At 37.2% G+C, this 16,839-nt stretch overlaps 1 protein-coding gene across 1 annotated transcript in view; it reads right to left on the bottom strand.

Annotated features, from left to right (window-relative positions):
• Window positions 1–901: 901 nt before the first annotated feature.
• Window positions 902–16,839, bottom strand: part of ACTN2 (actinin alpha 2) — a 68,570-nt gene continuing 52,632 nt past the window's right edge. Inside the window, exons 14-21 of the mRNA XM_084284184.1 lie at window positions 15,882–16,022; window positions 15,330–15,512; window positions 13,459–13,593; window positions 12,823–13,002; window positions 11,730–11,876; window positions 4,850–4,915; window positions 3,686–3,844; window positions 902–2,277 (exon numbers count right to left, since the gene is read on the bottom strand). Coding sequence (XP_084140310.1) covers window positions 2,119–2,277; window positions 3,686–3,844; window positions 4,850–4,915; window positions 11,730–11,876; window positions 12,823–13,002; window positions 13,459–13,593; window positions 15,330–15,512; window positions 15,882–16,022 — 1,170 coding nt within the window. The 3' untranslated portion in view covers window positions 902–2,118. The remainder of the gene's footprint in view (window positions 2,278–3,685; window positions 3,845–4,849; window positions 4,916–11,729; window positions 11,877–12,822; window positions 13,003–13,458; window positions 13,594–15,329; window positions 15,513–15,881; window positions 16,023–16,839) is intronic.

Here is a 16,839-nt window from a genome sequence, read left to right as displayed (position 1 = left end):
GAAATTAGAAACCTGATATGGGAATGGAAAAAGTACTTTACAGAATTCTTCTTCTCATGGTGCTAAGAACATTATCTCTCACCCACTTTGATCAACAGAACATTTAGCTAAAGGATGAGTTTCAAAGTCTTTTTTATATTATCAGAAATAGGAAGGATATCACAATCAGACTCCTACCAGTAAAATTTAGCAGATAGAGACCATAAATGGCACCCAAAAGGATTGTGAAATGTAAACTGCCTTTGTGCCAATTTTTAGCATAATCTCGCCTGTAGCACTGAGATTTTGCTTTTGTGCTCTGCTTGCAAGTTCAATGTCTTTCTTCTGGTTGCATTAAACTGTAACAATGAGAGATATAGAGATTTATTTAATAGGATTCAGCCTGCCCAGCAGTCATTTGGCTGGAAGTGAAATTGGTACACAAGGTGGGCGAGAAGAGTTATTTGTTGCCCATCTCCTCTAGGATTGTTTTGAAATTGCTCACACCACACGCACCTTACCTTGCAGGAAGCAAAGGCCAATGAAAGCGTTATTGTGTACTTAACACCTGCTTTTTTGTATAAGAGGAAAAAGAGAGATACAGAAAGGTTAAGGCCAACATTTTCAAAAGTATTAGTGTCCACATCTCATTGAAAACAATCTAAACTAAGAGTCTAATACGCTCTGGACATGTGCCAGGTGACTCGAGTGGAAACACTGTCCCATTCACTCTGAGCTCCACGTCACTTCATGAGGCTATATCTGTCCCTCCAGCACACAGCACCTGTTGTTCATGCAAACATAATGTACAGAAACGTATGACATTTTTTGAACTTTCCGTAGACAAACCTCCTTTAATGTTCAGATGTATTTCAAATTCTTAGAGGGAAACACTAGATGATTGTCAATGACAGAAGTCTCATAAGGTTTTGAAAAGCAGACTTTATTTAATAGGCACATCATTGCTTTAATAGCACTGGGCTGCAGAGCTCACTTCACCATTTGTAAATGGTTTTCTTTGATTACATTGCATTTCCTCAGTGACAGTAGGCTCAAGTAAAAAAGTTACTGCTTTTTTATTTTATTTCTCAAGATGGAAAAAAAAAAAACAGTAGAACAAACAGTTCCCAAGAGCATAATACAGACCAAACTGCCTGTGAACCAGCAGAAGTCAAGACAAATTGTAATTTGAGCACTGAACAGTTAAAGCTGCAAGACAACCATGCTACATTTGCTCAGATGGGATTTTGCATTATTCAGGATGGAGATGAATGTTACCCACTAATGTAACAAGGGACTGGCTTTCTTATACTGAGAAACAAACATTGTCCAACACAGACAAGAAAGAGGGTTTCAAAACAAAACAGCTCACATAAAATTAGCTTCCTTGTTATTTCTGATTATAAAAGTTGTACTCCCTCATCTGTAAAAGTTAAAGGCTTCAAAGTACTGCTAACATAACTCTAAACCTGCAATTTAATCAGCTTTTCAGCTTTTTTTCCCCTACATTACAATTCTTTGTGATATTGGAAAACCATCTCTAAGAGACAAAGACATAGCATTCCGGATTGTTTTAGTAATTAAGTAGTTTACTTCTTTTATATATTTCTTCCCTGAAAAACTTCATTTTAATATGTTATTAAATTTCACCAGCAGAAGCATATAAAATCAGAAATCATAAGAGGAAAACAACATTGCTCTATGAAAGAAAAAAAGCATGACTTTAACATAGTTTTATGAACATCGTAAAAGAAGCACAAAGGGCGTTGAAACATTCTGAAAATGGAGAAATATTTTGTGAGTCTAAATAATTGGAAGTTTCAATGTTCTTAGGCCTTACATTCTATCTTCTTAAGGGATATTTCCAAAGTCAGTATCTTGCCTTTTTTTTTTTTTTTTTTTTTTTAATATTTTCTTGCATTGTATAGGACAGACAACCTAAAACCAACAATGCAGTAATCTAGCGTGCTGCACACATTAATATACACTAGTTGCTTTAGTAATAGCACTTTACACTGAAGATACCTACTGCATTTGTAAAACTCATTTTTAAATCAGCTTGTCAAACCTTTTGAGAAGCAATCTGGGCAATCAGGTGGGTATTTTTTGTGTTTACTATGAATACAGCCAATTACAGAATCAGAGGTCACTTTCTCCATACAGTGCTGATGAAAATGAGGTGTAATCCAGAGCCCCAGGAACAGAACCTGGGCCAGTGTATGGAGGCATTCTCTTGATGCAGTACTGAGCCTGCTCAGGAGGCAGCTCTCGACGTAACTCATCTGCGAGGATGTAAGGCTGTGAGGGGGGAAATGATTGACAAATTCAGTATGTATTCTTCAAAGACATAAAATACATTCATTTTCTGTAACTGCAGCTAATACACTTGGATGTCCTGCTCATTTTCCTGAAAACAAATGTTCCCCTTGATAAACTCCACCCTTAATAATGAAGGAGATAATCCTACACCAACAAACCGATTAGGTTAAAATCCAGTCTTGGGATATGTACCTGTGTGTGTTAGCAATGGATCACTGTGCAGCAGTGGGTAGACGGCTACTGCTACAGGAGTTCATCCATGGGTAGCTAGTTCAGTATCCCTAGAGTGCCTCACTGCCCCTTCTGCAGTGACAGGGCAGACACACTGTCAGCTAGATCCTGGTAGCTTCAACACCCTAATATATTTATAATGAAAGATGCACTATTGCTATTAATGGCTTGCATTTATGATATGAAGAATACACTCTGAAAACACTAATAGATTTAGCATTGTTTAAAATAGCAACATAAAGAAAATTGTATTTTCCTGAGACCTTGGCTTTCATCTTCCACATGAATTCCTACTGAGAACACGTCTGGAATTCAAAATGAGGTCCACAGTAACTGTGATGACTACTGCAAACATGTCCTGAGTTCAGAATGTGGTCCTTAATAACTGAGATCACAAAATCAATACAAACAGTCAGAATGAGAAAATCAATAGAGCGAGCTTGGGCAAATAGACCCATACTGCTGTGATCTCTTCTTTCTCAATAGCACAGGATTGGTTTCCTGGCAGATGAGGCCCTGACTCCTCCAGAGGCTACTGTGTTGCCATTGTCCTCCCTTTCATCTTCTTAACACAGCTCACTCACCAGTGGATCTGGCTGTTGGGAGGAGAGCATTCCAAACTCAGGAGCCTCCTCCATGTACCCGTGGAGGAACAGAGGAAGCTTCCTCCTAGGATGGGGCAATGCCACATTGCATCACCTTGTTGCATGAGATGTCAGGTCACAACCTGGCTCACAACTGGGTGTAAGCTTGTGCAATTGACCCAGGCTGTGTTCCAGAGGGCCAAATTCTGCACTGAAACATCCAGACAACATCATGAAAGGCAGAATGAGTTCCCCTTTAATGAAGGCTGCTGTGTGGAAACAGCTTGATGTACAATATATCCATTATATGGACAAACTGTTTGCCTAAGATTTCATTCTCTAAGATGTCTATTTTTGTTATCTCTGTGTGACAATACAAGCCTTGAATTCTGCACACATTTCAGCTAAGAGTGTTGGTTCCATACGAGAAAAAAGGCAAGTGCCTTCTCTGAACTCTTATGAACCCAAAACAAAGCTTCATAATTACTGAAAAGCTTGTATAAGACTTTCAGTAAATAAGAGCTAAACAGGAGAGCTATTTAATCCTTACAGCCAGAAGCACAATGACTGACCTTATCTGACGCCAGGATTCTGAAGGAAGCTATCACTTGCTCAGCTGTGTCTGTATCTGCTGTTTCTCTGGTCATGAAGTCAATGAAGGATTGGAAAGTAACAGTTCCTTGTCCATTGGGGTCAACCAGAGACATGATCCGGGCAAACTCAGCTTCACCCTTTCAGAGAATTAAAAAATAATAAAATAAAATAAAATAAAAAAAAAAAAAAAAAGAAAAAGGTCACTGTAATATCAGTCTCTGAAACCCCATGAAGCCCATGGCCACATGCCCAGTAGGGACCAGTGGTCATAGTCTTTAAAGCATTTTACTGACTTAGGAACACAAATGTCACAGTCAGTGAAATCTGGGATCTTAAATGACTACCTCTCTTTTGTAGAACAGCCATGGTGCCTCTGAAAAAGATATTCTTTGTCCTAAATACACAGCACATACCTTTAAATTAGCTTTCTGTAACTTCCCCCCTGTGCCATTCTCTCTCAGTGCCTGTTAACCTTGTTTTAACCCTTCATTTTTCACCACCTCCTAAAACCAATAACAACCCCATGATAATTTAGGTACTGCACAGGAATGTGGAAAAATACCCCAAGAAGGTACACGCAGACTAACTAAACAAAGAACTTAGGGAAAAAATTCTAAAAATGTCATGCCAAATACAGGAGAGTTCAACTTTGGCTGATTTCTCCCCCCTCCCCCCCCCTAAAAAGAATGAACTGGTATGTATGGATGAGGGGATTTTTTGTTGGTTTTTTTTTTGAAAAATGAGGGCAAAGAGTGCAACACCCAAACCTAGTTCATGAGAATAATAAGAAGTGAAAAACATCAAACTTGTCCTTCCTCATGCAGATAAAAAATTTAAATTTACATAGAAAAGAAAGAAAAAATAAAGATTTAATGACTGTTAAATTCAACTTTGAAAATTTCCTTATAATTCAAAGAGCAATACAGCTGACCATAGAATATGGTTCTCAAGTGCCTAGTTTTACTTTTAACTTCCTTTTTAACCATTTGAAAACACAGAAAAAGCAAACCAACAAGGAACTAATATCTCTAGTGTAAATTACATTATTAGTATTCTGCCAGTCTAAATAAGGTTTAGTGTTGCTGGGTTAATGTCACAAGCTGTAAGCAAAATCAATTGCCATTGTTTCGTAAAATTCATACCAAATCATAACCCATTGAAATCAGGCAAGCTCTGAAATCATCGTGGTCCATCAGTCCATTCTTCCTCTATTGACCAAAACAATGTAAGGAACATAGGAAGGGAAGGTGTGAAGCATCCAAGGTCATTTTCAGTGATGATGAGTATAGACCATTGGGAAATTGGATCCAGTGTATGAACAGTATTCATTGATATTGCCCAAGCAGATCACCAGAATCATCAGCAGTTTTAGAGGAGGAAGAAGTAGCTAACATATTACACACAGGAAACAGACATTTTCATCACAAGGTGAAAGGTCAGGGGAGAGAGAAGGGAGAGGACAAAAATACAGAGGAGACAACCAGAGAAGACAAAGAAAAGAGCAAGGAGAAAAGTTTGTTACTAAACTAGTCAAAATGAGGAGATGCACAAGCTGCCTCCCTGATACACAAAGTCTTTTCAGTTCTCTGCAAAGGACAGTGTAGTGACTAGAAGTGTAGTTAAAAACAGACAAAATAGAGTATCACTGACTATTTAAAACACTCCACCTCCAAGGTACATGATAAGAGCTGCCTGCTGATATATAGGAAATAAACACATGGATTTTCTGTCTTCCAACTACTCTTCAAGCTCTATACTACAACAAAGAGATGAGCGCACTGACTTAAAGGACGGCACTTACAAAACTTAGAAGAAAGTCACTGTAAGACCTTGTATAGAAGGAGGTTGCTTATTTTACAGGCAACAACATGTGTCATTCCTGGCTCAGAGGTAAATAAACAGTAAATGGCATGACAGTAATAAGGTAAAGAAATTTGTCCTCTGTTTTGTGGTATAATACAGTGGCTGTGAGAAGACTGATCATTCTAAATAAGGAGAGAGCAGTAGAGAGCTTGTGTTGAGTCTGAGGAAAGGAAAATGAGAAGTCTGGGTGCAAGAAGCATAGAAGTTTCCCACAGTTGTCTCATCAAGTGAAAGAAGCAACCTGAAAAATCTTTGAATGTAGAATGCAGAGTCCAAGAAATGTGGTTCCAAGGTATGCTGAGAGTCCTTCTAATCCAGCTGCCTTCCCAGGGGCAGAATCTTTTTACAGCATTGTGCTGAATACACTGGTGTTTAACTCCACAATTGGCAATTATTATATTGGCCTATCTAAAAACAAAACAATATCAGTTTCCTCTACCTGCAGATCATTTCCAACCTGTCCTAGACTGATGAGGCAGGCTTTAAATTCATCAGAGTGTAGATTGCCAGATTCATCCTAGCATCCCATCAAGGTCATGCATTTGGAAGGTGAAAGGAAAAAGGAAAGAATCACAGATCAGGTTAGTTGGTTAGTAAAGAACATTCTACTCTTTTATGAATAACCATATGTTTATATAAATTCATGGAAACATAATGTCAACTTATTGCAATTAATTACCTAAAATGTGTACAACGTTTTTAGTTTCATGCTTTAGTTTTTCACTTGGTACAAGAGGTCCTTATTTCAACTACCTTGTTCACAAATTTGTGAACAGGCGCTTTTTAACATTTATGCTGATACGATGGTTTTCATTCTATTGTACTACCATTATATTGTACTACCATTTGCTATCTCCTTTTTATATTGCTGTACAACAGTGTATCCAAGATTCAGTAAACAGATCACTGAATCTGTTCAAACACTTTTTCCCTGCGCAATCACTGTTACTTCTCTCTTGATCTGATAATATTACGTAACAACTGAACATGTGTTTCAAATGAAAGAGAGAACTACAAAACAATTGACTTTTCCCTAGATCCCAAAGAAATGATACATCTTATTTTCTGTTCTTTAATGATCTGTACAGTATACAGATCTATATATAAAAATTAATATAACAAATATAATTCTAGCTCCTAATTCCATCACCACAAATTCCGTCATTGCTTTGAACCAATTAATTTTTCTATTTTGCAGGTCAATAAATTTACACTAATTCTTAAAAACAGACTGGTTCTTCTCTTCCTTGTTGCTCATACAAAATGTGCCCTATCTGCCATGTACTTCAGATTGAATTACCATGTATATAACTACAAAGATGTTCCCAAGCTGAAAAATTTTGCCTTTATTGATTTGACAGATTGACAGTTTGCAGAAGATCCAAGGTTTTCTGTCTGCTTTTTACAGGGAGTGGGTTTGCCTGGTGGATGAATAACTTACTTTTGAAAATTTCTGTGTAGTTATGCATAACTGAAATTTTAAGAGTTTTAACAAATGCACTGAGCTTATTTAACCAATGAATAGGATTAAGTGATGGTTAACTTCATGACACCATGCATTTTTGACATATCATGCTGTGATTATACTGACTCCCTCTACATCAATCCCCACCAGCTCCACGAAGGGAAGATGAAAAATAACAGTGAGAAGTCAGTGATGAGAGATAAAGCAAAGCTACACATTTGGAACAGCATTTAGTTGAAAGCCACAACCACAGTGATTTTTCTTTTAACATCTCTATTTTATGGGATGATTCGTGCTATAAAGCATTCAAAATGGCTTGTTTTATCATTTGCTGAAAATGTTAATCTATGCTGACTTGAAACTCTGCAAACCCATCCTGAGGACAGGCAATGGGAGCAAGTCACACCAGGAGTGAAGTCAGCTCATTTTATCTTCTTTCTAAAGCCATAGAAATTACTGTGTAACTACAAACAAAATAATATAAAAATGGGGACTAAGAGCCAACTCCTGTTCCTCTTCCTCTCCCCCCCCACAGGATTTGGTAGGGGAATATTAGATATTTAAGTACACTGGGGGTGTTCACTGTATGTGTAAGCATCCTAACCAGCCATACATGGCAGCTGTAGTCATGCAACAAGTAGAAGAGGGCAGCCAGGAGTGAAAGGGAGGCTAGCATATCTACCAAAGCAACCATTTTCTCTAGGAATGCGATAGTTGCACTGAAGCTCACATACAGCATCTGCCTTTGGGATTCCCCAATAGAAGTAGTCATGCCATGTGCAGGCTCTCACTTTCTTGTAGCTAATTTGTTTTAATCTTTATCATCTACAGCATAAAAAAAAAAAAAATCTTTGCCAAATACTGGAGTTGCATCAGATACAACGATATTTTGCAATTAAGTCATAAATCAAATCCATATAATGGCTTGCTCAGTGGAAAATGGTTCTTTGCATTGTTTACACACCAGCACTGAAATTAGTTTTTTTAAGCATATAAATAATTGGCTCATTTATCTTTTCCTACAGACATGAAGTAAAACACTGAAACCTTCATTATTAGCCTCCAGAAAACTTTTCCTTCCCCTATATGACCTTTATGTGGCCTTATATAAAAAAGTGTGCTTCTGAGTCAAAGAAATACATTCTCAAATATGTGCCTTGGTTTCCTGAGTGCTAACTGACCTGATCATAGGGTTCATTTACTAGGGTGCTGTTGTTTTTCTGTTAGTGAAATATATCGTGGCAGGATGCTCTTGTTCTGCATGCAGAGCTCCTTGTTAAAACCTGTAGTTTGCACAAAAATCAACAATAGCATACATTAACAGCCAGTAGGATATCGCTTGCAAAGCAGCTGCAGATCTTTTATCCCATACTTCATGATCTTACTTAGAATGTACTAAATATACTGAATCTGAAAAAGGAATCTGTATGAAAAGATTTGAAAACCAGTGACTGGCAACATGTCTATGTCAATGTCCCAATTTGCCTGCATACCATAATGCAGCTATTCACCATTTTAAACACTTCTAAACTGCTATGATTCAGACATGGTGTCCCATTTTCTCTTTTTTCCTCTATGCAATCACAGTGAGGAAGGAAATATACCAGCTTTGCTAAAGATTTACATTTATACCTACAACTAGGCTGTGCCTTCAGGCATAGCCTCCAGCAAGGAATAGTGGGTAAGGAGCAACATCCTCAGGAATAATGTCTTGGGTACCAGCATGCATACATGTCTGTTGGGAAGAGAAGCCCCTGGCAGGCTGCCCCTTGCCCCAAAAGAAATAGTGTATTTACCACCTCCCTTTAATAAAGATGACTTGTAATGCTTTTTGTGTTAGCACGAATGTGCTGGTGGATGCACTGAAAAAAATGCAAACTCTTCCCACCCTTGTAATTTTTATATGCACTTATATCCACTTACTCAGTGCAATTTGGGAGTCTGAGGCATGTAGCCTCAAACAAAAGCTTGGAAAGTACGGAATAGTTTTCTTTCAAATATTCAAGGTGGAGAAGCCATTTAAAATAATAACTTAGCTCTCTTTCAAAGACCTAACAATGGTAGAATTAAGCCTCATAATTGATTACAAACTATATTTTTATGTATGTGTGTTTATGTGTGTGTGTGTGTGTGTATACACACATGCACATATATATTCTTCCTGGAGTGGAAGAAAGTTGTTAGGTTTATGTGTACCAAGACACATTCTTTAAAATGGAGAAGGGAGCTACTCTGCACATTAGTACTCTACTGACATCCTCAACATACCCTAAGAGTTCAACATTAAGATGTTTCTTAAACTGAAGAAATACCACAGAAGTCAGAGCTATAGCAGGCATAAATGATTCTGTTGTGCTTATGCATTTAAAGCCTACTGGTCAAGGGCAGCATTAATTTTTCAAATCTTTTTTGGCTATTCATCACTGTGAATTGCAGACTAATTCTTCCAGTGTATTTTTTAAACTATGTCAGGCATTCAGAAATGCTCCTATGAGCAACAGAATTATTACATATATTGCTAAATGATTTTTTCCTTCTTACATGAAGAAGTCAGTACTTTTATGTTAGTGCCTATGTTCAGATGATCCAGTTTCCTCTTCATTTCTATTTAAGATAATCAAGACCATAAAAGAATACATTACTGCCCTCTCTATCTAAATTTCAAATTTAGAGTCTTCATTATTTAGTGTAGCCAGAAGTATCCCTGAAGCACCCTGGGTTGTCTTTGTTCACTGATGCTAAACATTCAAGTGTGCAAGGACAGGGAAGATATAAACATGAAAAACAAGCCTGCCTCTCTCAAACATTTTTGTTCAATGTCTCCTAGTCTGTGTAGATCAAGTCGCATCTGCCCTTTAAATTACAGTGTAATTTAATCAGCATAAGCTTTTCTTTTATCAGTGTTTCTGCTATCTGTCCCCTGCAGAAAGCCTGGCTTGAGGGCTGAGTGGTTTTAGATCTTACTGTTTTCCTTTCTTAAACTTGCATTGTGCTTCTAAGAATGTAATTGCTGTACTGTGACTATACTGAAGTCCTCCTGGACTGATTTCCCATCTCTGATGGAAGGAGTGTGCTAAAGGGGGTATTTGCAAAATTGTTTTTCTCTTAATGTGATCCTTCCAGGCCTATTTTTAAGGCCTTTGAATTATATCTGATATTGGGACAGATAGGGTGTGCAGCTAAACTTGCAGTCCAGGCCCAGGATGTTGAGGCCCTAGAAGCTACTGGAGAATCTTGCACTTCTGACTCAGCTGCAACAGAAGCAAGGGCAGAAGGAGCACTGCATTATATACTTTATCCAAGCCTAGATAAATTCGCTTTTAATAGCTCTAACTGCTCAGTCATCTGCTCTTCTGCATTGGGAAAGCCATTTAGTATGCTACTTCCCAAGCCAAGGAAGTTCTCTCTGCTTCTGTAGTGGTATCTTCTGCTTCCTCAGCAAATACAAAAAGGAATTACACTGCAGTAGAATAACATTATACGGAAAGTAACATTTTCCATAAAATCTCTTCCTGATTCCTGTGTAGCTAGCCTTTTCTATACTTGTGTGTTCCTTCAAAAAGCAGAGGCTTGGGAATTCTGCTTTTCATCCTAAACAGTTAAGTATATTCTAAAGAATACTTAGCAAACTGTAACTGTCAGCATCCAATACACATGAAGTATAATTCCAGGTATGGCTAACCATTCTGGATAGAGCTGGACAAACAAGAAGTTAGTGAAAATCAAGTAGCACTTTGCTAGAGCCTGAAATAATTTGAAAAAGCTGACACACAAAATAATAGAATATAAATTAGGGGATAAGCAGAGTCTGATAACTACAGGAATTTATATTGAGATAAAGACAACAGCCTAGTCCTGCACTGCGGTAATCTTTTTTTTTCAGAATTTGAAATGTGAATTCAGTTTTGAAGGTGGGTACCTGTGAGTAGAGACCCAGCAGAGCTAATTCATGTACAGATGGTTCTCCAACCAGGAATGTGAGAACCCTGTCTGCATGTATATTGCTACTGTTTCTATAAGTAGATCTTTTTAATCCTCTATCCATGAGTACTACATAAATCATGGAAGGAGCTAAGTTTCTTCACAGAAGTGTCTTAATTCCTACTTTCTTATTCACCTCTGATTAAATAAATGAAATGCACAGCCTCTTACTTCCCACTTACAGCCAGGAAAATAAAGGGTTTTCTTTGACAGCTATCTGTGCCCTAACTGTATTCCCCACAAATACACTTCTATGGCGACAAATTGCAATTCAAAGAAAAAAACATACTGTAATCAAGATTACAGCTATATTTAATGAGGTGGAAGCCAATGGCAAGTGCATACAATGTGCTGCACTGCCTTAAAATAAAAGGGCACATTATTTTCCATAACAGTGCATCCAGTCTTGCCTGTTATTTGAATGGATACTCAACAATACTACCAGAACTATAATTTTGCATTACATTTAAAGAGTATAAATCAATCTTTAAAGTGTCTGTACAATGCTATAATTTCATAAGGCTGTAAATTATTTGTTAACTGATCTTTACTGCTGTTTTTTTTTTTTTTTTAAATCTGTTTTTTTTAAAAAAAAAAAAAAACTACTTTTACTGAGTTCGCAGATTTTTAAGAGGCTTACATATGGAATGGAAAGAAACTTGCTTTTGGGAACAATGACTATTGCTAAATGAGAAAAAGCAGGAGTACTGTACCCTGTCAAAATGATTGAATGATGCTCTGAAGTCATTCATTTGTTCTTGGGTGATACCCTTGGCATCTCTTGTGAGGATCTGAGTCTCAACCTCATTGATAGTTCGAGCAATGGTGGTAAGTAGGAGCTCCCATCCAACACGGATGTGCTACAATAGAGAAAACACTGGTTTATTAAAGAATAATATATATTTTTCTAATGCTATGAAAAGTACAGTAAGCAAAACAAAACAACAAAAAAAAACAGCTCTAAATATTTCTGTGATACCTTTTCCATACCACTAACTGTACATTACGACCAAGGACCATTAAAAATAAAAATGGTCTTCAAGAAAATATGGAACTGGTTTCTAAATAGGTACTTCTTTACTAAAAGTGCGTTTATTCTGGACTACAAGACTTGGACTTTGCTATTTTCCATAACCTGAGTTGGTCAGAGGTAGGTATTCAAACAACACTGTTTCCAGTATTACCAGTTTCAGCTATATTACTACATTCTGTAAATTAGTAAACTCACAGGTCACTTTACAAATATCAAAAGTTTTCTTTAAAACCGAGGAGTCTCTCATGTGTTCAACACGTGTCATCCTACACATCATCAGCACTGGGACCTTCACTGACAATCTGTAAATTCTCAAACCCTTCATGAGTTTGTCATAAAGAGAAACATTGCTTTCTCATAGAAAAACAAAATGTAAAAACTACAACAAAAAACCTTCTGGTGTTTATCTGAAGAAAAACAAAACAAGTCATGATGAGCTAAATTTTAATTTTTAACTTTTTGCTTACATTAACTTAGAAGAGAAATCAAGCCAATAAGCCTTTATGTTTCACCTTTCTTAGGCCTAGGAAGGGTTCTTGGAAATATCTTATGCCTCAGTCATGGAAACAGCTCTCACACAGCACTAGGCCATTCTCAGCCTAGTATGGGCAAGTGACAAAAAAACAGCGTTTTTTTAAAATAAGTCTAATAAGATCATCAGAAAGTCTGTCAAATTCCATCCTCCATTGTAGTCTCTTCAAATCAGGGAAGGCAGTTATATGATAGAAGAGGCCAAAATGAACTAACAAGTACAAAATGGAGTAAATGCCTACCTCCATAGTATAGTTGGTGTGCTTATTGTCAAACACCAAGGCTTCTTGTATAAGCTGATGATCTCCTTCCAGTTTGTCAATGTTGTGTTTATAGTTAATGATATTTTGCTCATATTGCTTCAGCTGATTCATCTGGTCCTCCAAAGGCCCTGTCATTTCAATAGAGCTGCGGGCAATTTCCTGTCAAAAGAAAGAGAGACACCCCCCCACCCCACAAAATATAAGTTTCAGATTTTCTGATTTGACTCACATTCACCTAAGTATGTAATATTATCAGACTAAGAAGCAATAGTAATAAAACCTTCATACAAAGATGACAAACTTTACTTTTTCTTCTAAAATGTGCTACATTTATTTCTGAAATCAGTACTGAAGTTCCAGTGATCCCACTATCTTTCTTTTAAGAGCAGAAGCAAAATAGTTGATAAGTGATAAATTTTTCAAAGCTACATGTCCTACTAACCATTAGGATACCACTTGTACAACCTTACGCTATTAAAAACCATCTTAACAGGTGCTAAATTGTTCATGCTGGTAAACTGTCATGGAGATTGCTGATGTCCTGTGCATACAACAAAGACAATAAATGATATAACACTTCATTCATCAGCTTTTGCATGAGCATCTGATGCTCACCTCCATCTTGGTCTGGATCCATGGCCCAATGACATTGGCCTGAGCAGCAAACTGGCGACGCAGGCGCTCGTTGGCATGCTGGCGGGCTAATTCCTCCTGCAAGGATTGATCCCTCTGAGGCACCAGCTGCTTCACCTGTTAGAATGGGAAAGCACTAAGTGTGAGTAGGCATGATTGAATCCTTTTAAAACAAATGAGCTCACAGTTATTAATTTTCTTATTAGTCTGAAGGTTGGTATCAGGATAAGCCAGAAAAATGATTACTGTTCTATTTACCCATTCTGTGCTAATATAAGAAATTGCTACTATGGTCTTGGGCGGCCTGACCAGAGAGACTAGCACACAGGGAGAAGAAATTCTCACCTCTGACTGGATTCAAGTTCAAGGTGATCATTTAACTTGAACTGTTACTAGAGCGGTTATTTTGATTTTTTCTGTAAACAGAGGTACTATTCAATTTCTATGTAATAGCTCTAAGAATAATCAGTGAAAAATATTTCATTCAAGCAGAGCCATTAGGATAGGTTAGCACAACACATGCTCTGTCCCTCATGTATACCTGAAGGCATCTAATACACTGCAAATGCTTTTTTGGCTTATACTGGATTTCACAGGGACATTCTGAATTTGGTCAATACCTCTGTTTTTTTTATAACCCACTGAGACTGTGTCCTTGTCCATGTAAGCTTACGTAATTGGTAAATTCATATATTCTAAACATTCATTCACCTTCAGCATATTATTTGACTTTATTCCAAAGAAAATAAAGCTTAAGTGATTGCTCTAAGAGCCTCTCTTTAATCCCTCTCCAGTGTTTTTAAGGTAACAGCCAATTTCAATCTAACTGGACAGAACATGGTCCCAAAGAGGCTAGATTTACAACTTTTGTGAGAAGCAGGAGCTGAATAGAAAAGACACTGCTTATACTGAGAAAATGAAATGCAATTTCTGTTCTTCTGGAGGGCACACACTGGCCAGCCACCAGCTCTGTAAAAGCAACATGTGCTTTTCTTGCCTCACCAAGAAGCCAAAATAAGTCATAGGTAAAACTGAGTGATGGGAGCAGGGGATACTGTGAAGTGAGCCTACCAAACATGAGAGAGCATAAGATACTGTAGAAAGTTCCAAAGAATTTTAGAGTAGAGTAGTAATTAAAGTAGTAATTAAAAGGGCATAGTAGAGGGACACAGAGAATATGAATAGTCACATGCCAGTAGGAAAATATAAGTGGCACCAGAGGAGGAGTGAGGTATAGGATACAATTTATAGAAAGACAGCTTCATTAACATTACTGATCACAGAAAAAGGCGTTTATTTAAATACAGATCCAGACTGTGACAATTTCAAAATGAAACCTCTTAAAGTTCTGCTGTTGACTTAGAATAGAAATGGTCTCCAGAGCTGGGCTCTTGTTCTCAGTGTAACTATATGCCCATATGATTGAAGAAAAGAACTGTAATTCTGTGTCATAATTAACACAAAATCAGTGAAATATTTTATATTATGAAAGCTAACATAACCTTCTACTACTTCTTCCATCTCAACATCAGCTTTTCAAACAATCTATTCATTTTACTGTATCTAATAGATGCAAATTGTGTTTAATTGCATTTAATATGCTCCTAGTGTATTAGATAACCTAATTTTATGCTACCACCTCTTTCTCCTCTCCATATTATTAAATACATTTATGAAGAGATTTTTAATTTGTGCCAGTTCCACCAGTTTTTAACCAGTGATTGGCTCATTCTGGCATCTGATGAGCTAGAAAAAAAAAATACAGATCTATTGTTAAGTTCTCTGAATATTCTCAGTATTCATAAACCAAAATACTATGTTACAATGTCCTTTATGCATTTAGCATACATTACCTTTTCCCACTTGGTACGAATCTCTTCCACAGTAACAGTGCTGTAAGGATTGCTTGCACTTATTCTCATGCTGTAACTCTGAATAACTTTTTCAACTTCATTCTGGATTGACAGTATGGCCTGTCTTTCACCATCTGCCTCTGGCAAAGTAGCTTTAAATTGATCATGTGCAGAGATTAAACTCTAAAATCAGAAACAGAGAGGGAGAGCATGAAAACAGTAATGTTTCTTCCAACATCAGGAGGATCTGCTGTAAATAAGCACAGCTCTTCTTCCAACTCCCAAACACCCTGTCTGCATGTATCTGTAGATACATAATACGTGTAGATACATTCATGAAAAAGCCTTCATTGACTTTATCAAGACTATTGTTTCTTTCATGATCTCAAGAGTACTTTCATACCAATCAAGAAAGAACTTATAGTACAGCAGATGTCGCCTATCACAAAGAAAATGTCCAGACAGAATATTTTTGTTCTACTCTCCAAGAAAGAAAAACTTCCTTTCCTGCCTTTCCTATGACTGTAAGCCACAAACTAGTCAATCATTTACCTGTATTTCCTCTATGCTATGAACAATAAACATGTCCTGTAGGTCTTCCATAGCACCTTCCATCCAGTTGTTGAAAGGAGCAGCTCTTTTGGCAAACTCCAGGTGAAGCTGATCAATTGTTTCAAGCAATTTCTCCGTCCTCTGTATAGGTTGGGAAAGATACATTCCTTTGTTACTAGAGCCAAGACCTAACTCTACACACACACACACACACTCGCAAAGTCATGTCTCATCTTTTCAAAAGCAATCGATTATATCGTTGACTGATTTCACCACCTATTTGAAAGTAATAGAACTAATTACATTAAAGATACTTTTCATATCAAACATTAAAAAGGGATGTATGCCTTTCAAGAGTAACATTAGATGACTTGTTTTTTCCCACCACTACTATTTTAAGTATTTTGTTACTGGACTCTATCTGCAAATCCATTAAAATCTGCTGATCTTGCTTTAGTAATTTCTTGTAAATATAGAAAGAAAGAGTTAGACATAGGTTTTCCACCTTTCCATGCATATGTGTGACTACCCTTTTCTTAAGCAAAAAGGCTTTGGAAATACATGTATATCTCAGTGCTTTCAAATACCCACTACCAAAAAATTCACTGAGTGCTGACGACTATCCCATGTCTCACCTGATGAAGCTCCGACAAGCATGAAAAGGTAAGCGCCTAATGTGTTTTGTTATCCTTGCTGGACATCAAATTCCCAAAGAGCGGTACTATAAACGACATGCCATTTGTTGCTGCTTTAGAACTGTCCTTGTCAGCTAAGCACTGTCAGATATGGTCTGAGCAATTCAAATTTATTTGAAAATGAAACCACAGCAAATTGAAATGGAGATCTGATGAAAGGGTTTACTGCTGTTTGGATTACAAAATGGATGCTCAATGGTACTGTGTCCAGGTCACAAACAAATGGTTCCTTCCCCCACTCCCTCAGCTGAACTCCTAATCGT

This window comes from Netta rufina, assembly GCF_964035555.1.
Source record: "Netta rufina genome assembly, chromosome: 3".
In the NCBI taxonomy this organism is placed as follows: domain Eukaryota; kingdom Metazoa; phylum Chordata; class Aves; order Anseriformes; family Anatidae; genus Netta; species Netta rufina.
Note: the sequence above shows the minus strand (reverse complement) of the source record. Positions and strands in the feature narration are given on the sequence as shown.